The sequence below is a fragment of the Paramisgurnus dabryanus genome, chromosome 8, assembly GCF_030506205.2.
Source record: "Paramisgurnus dabryanus chromosome 8, PD_genome_1.1, whole genome shotgun sequence".
NCBI classification, from domain to species: Eukaryota; Metazoa; Chordata; class Actinopteri; order Cypriniformes; family Cobitidae; genus Paramisgurnus; species Paramisgurnus dabryanus.
In genome coordinates this window covers 19474116-19487026 of record NC_133344.1, presented here as the reverse complement: position 1 = coordinate 19487026, position 12911 = coordinate 19474116, and the positions used below count along the sequence as shown (strand labels likewise).

At 40.3% G+C, this 12911-nt stretch overlaps 1 protein-coding gene across 1 annotated transcript; it reads right to left on the bottom strand.

Moving 5' to 3' along the window:
• Positions 1-8961: 8961 nt before the first annotated feature.
• Positions 8962-12362, bottom strand: LOC135770224 (uncharacterized). The gene has a single exon (XM_065279955.2). The coding sequence runs from the start codon at positions 12360-12362 to the stop codon at positions 9132-9134; it is 3231 nt and encodes a 1076-aa protein (XP_065136027.1). The 3' UTR covers positions 8962-9131.
• Positions 12363-12911: the final 549 nt, after the last annotated feature.

Genomic DNA, 12911 nt, shown 5'->3' with positions numbered 1-12911 from the left:
TAGATAGCTAATTACTTCAGAAAATAATATCACAGATCCCCTGACAGTTAGTACATCATACATGTTGGTAATCTCTTGAAAATTGTTGCTAGAAGATTAAGGTAACGCTTCAACACTGTTTATGTTTTAGATTTATTTACTAAATCTTTCACAGCGAATATAGCAAAAAATGTTTGAAACTGTAAAACTTGTAAAATCATCAGTGGCAACATAATACAGAATGCTTAGGTTTTTATTTAGTAATCCTTTTAACATAAAACTTGAGAGTCTGTTGCATGCAACAGGAATGCGATGAAACACATCGTGACAAACAGTAATGTGTGTTAAAACCTTTGTAAATTGAGTCACAACCATCTACAACTTGGTAATGTTTGAAATAGTATGGTCACATTTAAACAGGTACCATTAGATTGAAAACATCTATATGACGGTGAAGGTTGTTTTGCAAATACTTAGATTCACGCCCGCCGACAGGGGGGGACAAACGGGTCTGTTGTCCCGGGCCCAGGGTGGGGTGGGGCCCAGAGGGGGGCCCAGTACTGGAACCTATGGAATAATTGATAAAAAATAAAGAAAATATTTGATTCATTTGATTTGAAGTTCAGTACGCTCAAAATGTCCGGTCAGACTCAGCACAAGTCCGGTGCTCAGAAAAGAAAAGAAAAGAAAAGAAAAGAAAAGAAAAGAAAAGAAAAGAAAAGAAAAGAAAAGAAAAGAAGAAAATATAGGCCTTATAGAGGAAAATAGAATTCCTAATTATCCCCGTTAGGAATCTGTGACCGCAGATATAGTCACTGCATCGCGTGTGTTTAGAAGTCTGTGTTTGCTGTGAGGTTTGAAAGCACAAACTATTTAATATTTAATATGTAAAACTTGAATTTGAAATAAAACTTACCGCGGAGAAGATAATGAATTCGCTATCGTCTCTATTGCTAAGTGATGCGAAAATTATGTATTATTTCAAATCCGTTTACAAGATAAATATACATTGTGTTGTTAAACAGATGAAATTATCTTGATATAGGCTACATTCATTATGAGAAGCCTTTTCTTTTTACTGTTACACTGTAGACAGTAATATATGTAATTTATATTAAACTCTATGGTTGTGACAGCACATTGTCCATTATCTGTTGGTTCATGTTGGTCCAGTTTAATTCAGGGTAATCCTTTAATAAAATGTAATTATAAAATATTTGATTGTTTTGTAATATTCACAGCGCACATTCTCTCAGATCGTTTTAAAACATTTTTAATTATTCTGCAAAATTCCGCATAGATTCTGCAAAAGAAATCCGCAGAAATAGAAAAAATAACTCCTTACACAGATTCCTTACACAGCTGTACTACTCTTGCAGCAATTAAAGCAGTTCAGATTTGTTTTAAATGGCAAAATAGTTATATTTCTTTTTTTATTTACATTTTAGAGTATTTTTGTTTGTTCCAACAAGCGGTTCGCAGCCGACAGCAAGTTGACGACATGTTTGATGAATTGAACTCTCAAATCAACACTTCACTTGCCTATAATAACAACTATATAAAATATATATTTTCAGCATATCACAGTGTTAGTTTAAACGTTTATTATCAACACACACTATTTTTAAAAAGCGTAGGCAGGTTGATCTGCTGCTCGCAGCTGCAACGGGTGCAGAAATAAAAAAATGAAAAGGGCTATAGCTACAAAACGAAACGAAATAAACATGAAACGAATAAACATGCAACCTGCCTTATCTTACAACTTCGCTATGCATATATATATATTATAGATTATGTCTTGGATGCTGTTTGCATAGATTATGCGCAGTATCCAAGGTTTTAATCAAGTCCTCCATTAATATTTTTTCCCGGTGAGCTGAAGCCCTGCTGTTAAATACGCAACAGCTGAATTGTAAATGTGTGGCTGGCTGTGCTTATAGCGGACTCGTGCTATAGGTTAAAAGTCTTATTACGTTTGTTTTGCAATCATCGTCTGTCAAAATGTTATTTTAATTAAATTGAAAAATATAAAAAGATGGAGAAGCCTATAAGCCCGAGGTCCGCCCGCGTATCAGCTGTGACGTTAAAATTGGCCGAAACCCGACCTGAGGGGTGTAAAAAGGTCGGGTCGGGTTTGGGCTGAAATGCAGGGCTCTACTCTCAGTCGCATTCATTGAGAAAAATGTAATGCATGCTCATCATGAAAGCTCTTTACAAAATAATATCCCTCTGGGGTTTTGGTTCAAAGGCGTGCATGTTTGGAGAAATATTGATGGAGTTTATATGTTTACTTCAAATTTCTAAAGAGAGGAGTAATATTTATTCAATATTTAGTCCATATTAGCTGAAGTTGTTTTACTGATATTTCCAATAGTCTGTTCATAATTCATACGTGATTATGATATTTTGTTTCAGTATACAGCGTCAGTACACTGAAACAAAATGATTCATTGAATTTAATCCGTTTTTTTTTTAAGGTAAGTGGTTGCAATCAATTTATTTAAGCTACATTTAAACAAAAGTTTTATATTTTATTTTACTAATCTTTTTGTTTAAATGTAGCTTAAATAAATTGATTTCAACCACTTACCTTAAAAAATGTATTAAATTCAATGAATATTTTTTTTCAGTGTACTACATTTAAAGGTGCAGTGTGTAAATTTTAGAAGCATTTAGTGGTGAGGTTGCAAATTGCAACCAACGGCTCAATCCACTGCTCACCCCTCGCTTTTGAAACGCATAGATAAGCTACAGTAAAACATGTCATCGTCAGAGACAACTTAGTAAAAAAAGTTTGTCCGTTAAACGTTTCTGTAGAAACATGGCAGCACAAAATGGCGACCTCCACGTAAGGGGACCCTCTGTGTATGTAGATAAAAACGTCTCATTCTAATGTAATAAAAACATAACGGTTCATTATAAAAAGGTCTTTAAACACCCCTGATAATATAGTTTAGTATATTATTTTGCATTTCTGTCAAGAGATCCTTCTAAAAATTACGAAAAGCACCTTTAACTAAATGTTTTATACAATGTATAATATGCAATATTCGTGGGTCCTGAATCTGATAATGCCAAATCTCTTGTTACCAGTAAAAAGTAAGGGGTGGGGGGCCCTCTAAGATTATCTTGTCCCGGGCCCAGGCAAGACTGTCAGCTGGCCTGCTTAGATTTAACATTTCGGCATCGATCCTTAGTGTCAGTTCAGGCAGGACAACTTTTGTCATACACATTTGTTTAAAGATGAAAATAAACAGCTTGTGTCTAAAAATACGCCAACAAACCTTTGCATACAGGTTTTTATGTTATTAAACATTGAGACTTGTGATGTGTTTAGATCTGTGTGTAAGAAACATTACAGCTTACTGTTTTTAAAAATCAGGACGCATATAAATTATGTTAAAGTTCAAAACTTTTGCGTTGTTTCTCTGCATTCATATAATTTCCAAACAATCAAAGGTATTTGTCACAGCAACACATACTCATGGGCGCCATTTAAAAGTAAAATATTTCATCATTTTGTAAATGTTAAAATGGTGTCATGTTCTGAAGTTTTCTATAAAAATCTAGACCGAAAACGCACAAACATGTTTAAAACGAAGTAAAACAGTTTGCACATTCAAAATTTTGGTGCGTTTGATGTGAACGAAATAAAATTGATGACTTTAAGGCGTTGAATCCAAAAGGTTTTGAATGTAAATGGATGTTTTGTGAAATCAGAGCACACATACAAACAACATTTGTAGCTAATATTGATAGATCATTGACCTAGTTGAGACTGAAATCGCAATGTGATGTAGACATGTATACTTAAAACGTAAAATCTGTGCATTTCTGTGTGCTTAACTAAAATTTCAGTGTTGAGTTAAACTAAAATAAACAAAAACCTTTCGCTACCTAAAAAGTGAGTGATGTTTGATGATGACCCCATCATCTTTTTTGGGGGTTGTCAGAAAATTAGAGATCTTTGCTGTCAAATGTATTTAGTTTACCGTGGTTTACATTTGATGTGTTGTGTATATGAAACTAAAACTCTGTCAGGATTCGTAGAGACATGAAGTAGATGCTCTTTGACTATGTGACAGACGTCAGGTATCAAAATTAGGATCAGATTGTGCCTGTGCTGTTTTAGCTTCCCATACTAACATTGGTGACTTTATTTTACGCCTCTGAAAGACATGTGATGTAGCCACATGTAATTTCTATTAATCTTTCACGTTTCTCTGTGTGGAGTTGCAAAAACATATGAAGAATGAGCAATGTCCCACGTTGTCTGAACAAGATGTTTAAATGTTCTAATGATTGAGCCTAATGGTATCAACACAGACATAAAGACCAGAAATCCTTGTATATTTTTTGTTTTTATGAAATCGGTACAGCAAAACATACAAAAACATAAGCAGTATACAAAATCAATGATGAAAAAACAACAGTTACCATACATTGAAACTACTAGAACGTAGTTTTTGTTAAAGTATACCTTTGTTGACGGACATGGATTATCAATCATAATGTTGAGTAAAAAATAAAATCAGATTAAAACTTTTGGTAAAACTAAAAAACAACTGTAAAAACTTGCATAAGATATGCCACTGGCTCACACGATTGGTTTTTAGGCATCATCATTATTAAACGTTATGATATTATCTAGATACCATAGAAAGTGCATGCATGATCCAAGACCCTTTTCAAACATGAAATCTACGGCATTTTCTGTGATTTCACACACATTAATTTCTCGTTTCTTTACAAGGATATCAATGCATACGTCAATTACAAAGGCCGACATAAGTATGATATTGATGATGTAGAACTCGGCCTCGTCACATTCATAAAATATCTCTAGGGCCTTTCTAATAATCACACGGGGTTCCTCTTGGGCCTGTACAACCGTCTGTACCATGTTATTGAGAGAGCCATCTATACTTTTCACACCATCTGTTTTTTCCTTGAGTCTGGTTACACGACCGGCGTTAGCTTCGCAATAGTTTGGAGGCATGCACACATTGGCATCTTTGTATATCACAGTACATAGTAGATTGGACATCTCGCGCTTGTAGTTCTTTTTAAGCATATCTTTAAAAAGGTCGGTCCCGTACACATACCCCTTCTGGCCATTGCGTAGTCGTTCGAATGATCTTTGTGCCATCTTTTTCAAGAATCCGTAGTTTCGTAGACAACTTTGCTTGCTTGTTTGTTTCTGAGTTCAATCGCCTTCTCAGCAACAAAAGGCTCGTGTCCACTGTTTCCGCCGCGTTGCGTTTGATAGTTTGTTTGCGAACTCGGACACCTTGGCAGCATCAAAAGTTTCCACAGTTTCTGCAAAACATAAAACAGACCTCTGGTGTGTACGAATCCGACACGGTTGTTCAAATTGTTCTGTGATGTGTTAATCCGGGGTTACGTTTTTGGTAAAGGTTCTGTGTTCAGAAGAAAAACTTCTCATCTATACAGAACTCATTCTTCGCTTCACAACCCCCGCAGCGTTGGTCGTTTGGTCCGCACCACGTGATAACAGCCATTGCACACGCACACACACACACACACACACACACACACACACACACACACACACACACACACACACACACACACACACACACACACACCATATCCTCTGGGGGTTTTACGATGTAATTCGTAAAGCTTTAGACACTAATTCATCTTAAACCTAACCTAATATCAGATAATATGTTCAAATAGTTTATTTTTATTTTATTTAGTAAAAATTAAGGTTTACCTATTTAACGTAAGCCCGTGATTTTAATATTATGTAGAACCATGTCCTAACTGTTGTTGTGTTTATGGACGCACACAACCATGTTTAACAAAATGTCAAATTTGTTAAATGTTTTGTCTTTAAAGCAATGATTGTTGTCACGTATGTGACAACCTGGTTTATAACAACATCAAACGTTGATAAATAATATTTGCACCCGTTTTGTTGTCCTCTAAGGGCTAACACAAGGGTTTATGTCATCATAGGATGTGTGATGAAATGTCTTAAAACTTCTAAGTTTCTTTAAATTACGAATAAGAAATAACATGCTTTAATCTGTATCTGAGTAATGAAGCCTGAAATCTAAAATAAACCTATTACTTTTTGTCAATGGGGCCTTTTTTCCACATCACTAAATATGTCGAACACTCGCAAGACCAACCCATCCTGTAGCGCAAGACAAGAACCACACACTGGAATAACATGTTCAAGAAACCTTTTATTTTGACAATACGTACCGTGTTACATTTATCGTAAATACACATGTACACACGCGTATGTTAGATGACATTAATGAATTCAACTCAGAAGAGGGTGTGAAATGTCTTAAAACGTTTAAAAGGTTCTTAACACCAGATATATGTGCGCATCAGCCTACGTTATCTGACAACTTTGGTGCACGCATTCCCGTGTTTTAATCAGAGACTTGGTTAAAGAATTCCCTAAATCTAAAATTAACCCTCATTTTGTCAGAGCGGCCATAATTACATTTTATTGTGTAATAAACACATATTCCCAGTTGGTTTTAAGATGTCATTAATTTAAAACAAAACCCAGAAGATGATATGAATATGTTTTTAATCGTTTAAAAGTTTCTTAATGAACCATATGTCCCCGCATCCGTGTATGTTCTATTGTAAACGCCGGAGCCCCCGATCTTTAATGGCTTGAACAGAACCCCCTGCTTGAAATGCTTCACAGATCTCGTGAAGCGAATCAGCTTTTATATAGTTTAAAATAAATAGGATTTAGTCTAAAGAAATGTCGACCTACGGGGGTTTTGGTACAATTCATTGCTATACACGTACTGCGTATTTCATTAAATAAATTGTGTTGTTAAAAACTTTTAGATACAGTAATGTTTGCCATAAAATAGATTATGATCTAAAATAAACCTTTTACTTTTTTGACAGAGTTACCATATTACATTTTACCACTACAGTTTTAAAAGACTCTACCTAGATTACAAACCGACCCTGCTGTGAAATATCTATCACACACGGTCATAAGTTCAGCATCAAAAACTTTGAGGTTGATCAGAAAAATATAGCTTATAGTTAAATAGATAATAGTATATTTAATGTTAACCAATTACAACTAAAAGATTTTATTCTTGCGTGACTTTAAAAAAGTCTCTTGACAAAACAAACGTATTATCAAGTTGTATTTATAAGATACACGCAGTCAATTGACCTAATCTAAAATAATACTTTATTTTTGTCAGAGCAGACAATATAAGACTCTTTGTATAATATACACATAATCACACATGTTTTAAGAAGCCTTTAATTAAAAATAAAACCCCAAAATGGGGTGAATACGTCTTAAAAACATTTAAAAGTTTATTAACGTCATATATAAGTTTCTCTGTCACCATCTGTGCACGTATACACATGTCTTAATCAGAGACTTGGTTAAAGATTCCCCTAAATCTAAAATAAAATCCTATTTTGCCATAGTGGACAGAATTACATTTATTAACATTATTTTAAAATGGCAGATATGAACGCTCACCCGGCGCTTTGTCAGGCACCGCCGGATCTTTAATACGCGTGAAACTATAGTGCATGTTATGAAAAGATTCACGGAATTCCTGAACCGTTTAAAAATGTATTTAGTTTAGACTATCGTCTAAAGATTGTAGTATTGACGGCTCCGAAGGTAATGGCTCAGGTCATTGCTTAAACTATACCTGTATACGGAATATTTAATTAAATAACTTGTGATGTTACAATCAAAAGTTTTAATCAGAGACATGGTTAAAGATTCCCCTAAATCTAAAATAAACTCCTATTTTGCCATAGTGGACAGAATTACATTTATTAACATTATTTTAAAATGGCAGATGTGAACGATCACCCGACGCTTTGTCAGGCACCGCCGGATCTTTAATACGCGTGAAACTATAGACCAGGTCATGAAAAGATCCCCGGACTTCATGAACCGTTTAAAATTTTATTTAGTTCAGACTTTGTGTCTGATCAGAAACTATAGCTCGATAGAAAACATTGGCTTTAAGTGTAGCCAGGTACATCTAATATATATATATATATATATATATATATATATATATGATTCGTGATTGCCTTTAAATAAACTTATGCTGTTGCAAAACTTTAGATTCAACAACACACCCGCGGTGTGACACACAGTATTGCGAAGCGCACGGGCGAGCAAAGGAGGGAGGATGGTTGAGAGCTGACATCAAATGTCAATAAACAGCAAATGTCACAAACACAACCTGTCATGTTTAATGACAGCATACGCGTGACATAAAACACACTCAGGAAAAACAATCACTCTAAATGACCGGCCATAAAACCATTAAATACTTTCTGTCTAAAGTTGACAACTTGTACAGATTTTGATTGATGGTCCCGCCCCCTGTCAAAGGGGTCATAAAACACGACCTGTCAGACAGCAACTGTCACCGGGTGGGGGAGGGGGTCATAAAAGTTTGACGAGAGGTGGTCCCATACAACTACTATGGAGTTATCCTGACAACCTTTGGCTGGTGTAAATCTGCATTGTGTTATGCATATTAGCATATAACTTGAGTTAGTAACTTTTAGCAGTTCACTCAGACGGCCTGGGACTGGAGATGAATAATGCCTAAGCAAGGCGTTGGATAACACTGGTTCATTGTGAACCTTTGTAACCTTTATACAATTTTGCATTTGAAGAAAACGTTAGGTTACTTACGTAACCCCGGTTCTCTGATAACATGAGTGAGGTATCTCACTATGGGAACGCCTCTGGCGTGACAGATCATGGAAGCACCAATCACACCACGTCTGTCGGTTGACAGACCAATCACGGCAGTGATGCTGGAGTCCCGCCTCCCCACCTTAAATATCACTGCCTTTGGTACCTTACTTCATTCTCAGCATATCTCTTCTCCGTGTAGCTACTGCAAGGAGGGTGGTGTGGTGAGATACCTCACTCATGTTATCAGAGAACCGGGGTTACGTAAGTAACCTAACGTTCTCTTTCAAACATTCGCTCGGTATCTCACTATGGGATATAGACAACTCCCGTATTGCAGATATGCTGTCCGAAGCAGGCTTGTCAACCAACCCGTGATTATGCAACTTAACTTAAAGTCATTTGAGCAGCTACCTTCCTAATAGCATACTCATATTATGGCCAAATTTTACACACTTAAGACAGAATGAGCCAGCGATGGCTCTGTGACGTCTAGTCTATAAAATCGAACAAACGTGTGAGGCGAAGCCCAACTTGCTGCCGCACATATGTCCTGAACTGAGACACCTTTAAAAAGTGCCCAAGAAGTGGCCATACCTCTGGTAGAATGAGCTCTCAACCCCGCTGGGGGAGTAAGACCTCTGCTATTATAACTTAATATAATAGCTTCTACCACCCAGTGAGACAAGCGCTGACGAGAAATAGGTTTCCCTTTGTGAGTGTCAGCCCATGAAACAAATATCTGATTATTCTTCCTTATCGCCCTAGTTCTGTTCACATAGCAACTTAATGCACGAACTGGGCACAAGCAATGAAGTCGCTCTTCTTCTGGTGAGGAAAAAGGCGGCGGGTGAAAAGTCATTAAATCCACTTGTTTACACGCGAGAGCTGACTCGCTCACTTTAGGTATAAACGCTGGATTTGTTTTAAAAGTCACTCTAGAGAGATCTGTAGCAAACACCATACAAGAGCTATGAACAGACAAACCATGAAGTTCACTAACACGCTTTGCCGTTGAGAGAGCCAACAATAAAGCCACCTTTAGCGAAAGGAACTTTAAATCAATATCCTCTAAAGGCTCGAAAGGGGGCTGAGATAATGCATTCAGAACCACTGATAGGTCCCACGGCGGAATCAAGGGCTTCACAACCCTTTTCAAACGCCTTGCACCTCTCATAAACCTGCTTATTAACGGGTGCTGACCAACCGTATTCCGGTCGAAACCCACATGACACGCCGAAATTGCGGCTAGGTATACCTTTATCGTAGAAAAAGATCTGCCCTTGTCTAAAAGATCTTGCAGGAAACACAACACGTCTGCCAACGAGCAAATAAAAGGAACCGTATTCCTGAGAGCGCACCAGCGCTCAAAAACGTTCCATTTCTTATCATACACAGAGCGCGTTGACGCCGCCCGTGCGCTCTGAATCGTCTCAATAACCGCCGGCGACAATCCGGTGGCACTTAAGTTTAACCTTTCACGTGCCAAGCCCAAAGAGCTATTTTGTCTGGGGCAGGATGGAAAATCTCTCCTCGCGCTTGTGACAGAAGGTCCCTGCGCAGCGGGAGAGGCCACGGCTGGTCGCATAGCAACTGCATTATCTCCGCCAGCCAGATCCTGCCTGGCCAGCGTGGAGCGATCAGAATTACCGAATGTCCGTGCTCTCTTATCCTTCTTAGAGTTGGCACAATCAGGCTCAGTGGGGGGAACGCGTACAACAGAGCTTTTGGCCACGGGTGTGCTAGAGCATCCACACCCATAGGTGCACCTTCTCTTGCTAGAGAGAAGTATAGAGGGCAATGAGTGTTTTCGTGCGAGGCGAAGAGATCTACGGCAGCTCGGCCGAACCTCAGCCACAGCTGACTCACCACCTCCGGGTGGAGAGTCCATTCCCCGTACAGGGGATTCCCTCTGGACAGAAGGTCCGCCCCCGCATTCAATATCCCTGGGACATGTGTCGCCCGTAGTGAACGAAAATGCTTCGTCCCCCAAACGATCAGCTTCTGTGCTAGATAATGAAGCTGAGCAGACCGAGTGCCCCCCTGGCGATTTATGTATGCCACCGCCGTTGTGTTGTCCGATCTGATCAGAACGTGGTGGTTTCTTAGGAACCGCACAAAATGTTTTAGTGCAAGGTAAACTGTTAATAGTTCCAGAAAGTTGATGTGCGCGCTCTGGAGCGTGTCGGGCCATTTTCCATTTATTGCTCTGCCCTCGTACACTGCACCCCAACCCCACAGAGATGCGTCCGTCGTCACCACTTTCCTCTGTGAGACCGTCCCTAACGGGGTTCCCGACTCGAGAAAAGAGCGTTGTCTCCAGTAACGGAGGGCATCCATGCACTGTGACGACACTACCACCCTGCGGTTGAGGTGACGTTTCGGGCACAAGCGCTGCGCCGCTATCCAGTGCTGAAACTCCCTCATTCGCAGCAATCCCAGCGGAACGACTGATATCGTAGAGGCCATAAGCCCCAGAAGGCGTAAACACAGTCTGAATGACACCTTGTTCCCCTTCTGAAATAGGGCAAGGCAACCGCGAATCGATTTGATTCGTTCCTCCGATAGAAAAGCCAGATACCGGGCTGAGTTCAGTCTGAGCCCTAAGTAAATTATCTCTTGTGTGGGTACTAAGCAGCTCTTTGCCTCGTTTATGTTGAAGCCTAAATTCACTAAATGAGACACGAGCTTTTCCGTATCCCTCTCCGCCTGTACTCGTGACGGGGCACAAAGGAGCAAATCGTCTAAATAAGCTGTCACTCTGAGACCCGCTACTCTTAACGGCGTGAGCGCTGCCTCGACACATTTGCTGAACACCCTCGGTGCTAAAGAGAGCCCGAATGGAACCGTCAAAAACTTGTAGGCTGTGCCTTGATAGGCAAACCTGAGAAATTTTCTGTGCGCTGGGTAAATGCTTATGTGAAAGTAAGCGTCCTTCAGATCTACTGATGTACACCAGTCGTTTGGACGAATAAATTGACACAGTGTTTTGAGTGTGAGCATTTTGAACTTGTACGTCCTGAGGTGTCTGTTGAGGCTCCGCAAATCTAAGATGGGACGGAGACCCCCCCCTCGTTTCGGGATGAGAAAATACCGGGAGTAAAACCCCTGATGGCTGTGCTCCGGTGGTACCACCCGAATGGCTCTTTTGCTCAATAAAGAGTTTATTTCCTCTTCTAAAACCTGAGCCGAGGCCCCTTCTGCTGTTGACATTAGAATTTTGCTGAAACGTGGTGGTTTTACAGCAAATTGCAGCCGGTAACCCCTTTTTATCGTGGACAAAACCCAGGGGTGTACTGCGCATGCGCGCCAATTCGCCGACTGAACAGCAAGGGGGCCGCTGAAACTCCCGTTCACCAGTGGTGCGGTGGCGCCATCTAGTGGGAGAGCTGGGGATTGCAGCTCCGAAACAGACAGATTCATTGTCATTTGTGTCTTTATTTTTATATGACTTTTTATTTTTATATTTGAACATTGCTGTGCCCTCGGCGCATTGCCTGGATGCACAGGGACTGATTTTATTAAACTCACACCACACTTGTGTTTGTGCAAACTGTCCTCTGTCCTCCGTTTCAACCCCGTGGGTGGAGGAAGGGAATTTCTTAAGCGGGGCACTGGGGGAACTGGTGCCGAACTCGCGCTTGACCTGGTTGAACACAAACCTGTTTCGTTGAACCATTCCCGATTCCCACACCTTCTCTTGGTGGGAGGGGGAGAAAATAACCTTTCTGAGGGGAGGAACGTGACAGAGACTCCGTGAGTGCTGCCGTTCATCCCGTCGTCCTGTGCGGGAAATGTTAGGTTGCCCGTCGTTTCTTGCCGCCCTGAGGGTTAGCCGGCCGGTGTCTAGCCGCAGCCGCTGCATAAGACGGTTTTCCTCTCGGCGGAGCGGGCTTTGACTGCGGTTCTGCCTGTTGAGGCTGTGCAGGTCTATGGCTGTGACCTCTAAATGCTACCTGGCCACCCCGGTGAGGGGCATCAAAACTGGGTCTAGCCGGCGGAGGGGCCCTAGCGGTATGCCTCCGGGGAAGGCATGTTTGAAAAGCTTCCCCCTCCTGTTTCTTTAAGTCACACCGCTGCCTCATAGCCGCGACCGAAGCTCTGAAGAGGGCTTTGGGCTCAACCGGGGCGTCCAGGAAGTCCAGTTTTTCTCTATCTGACAGTCCCGACAGTCCCAGCCAAAGAGCTCGCTCCCCTGCCACCGCCAGACCCATGCTACGGCCACAGC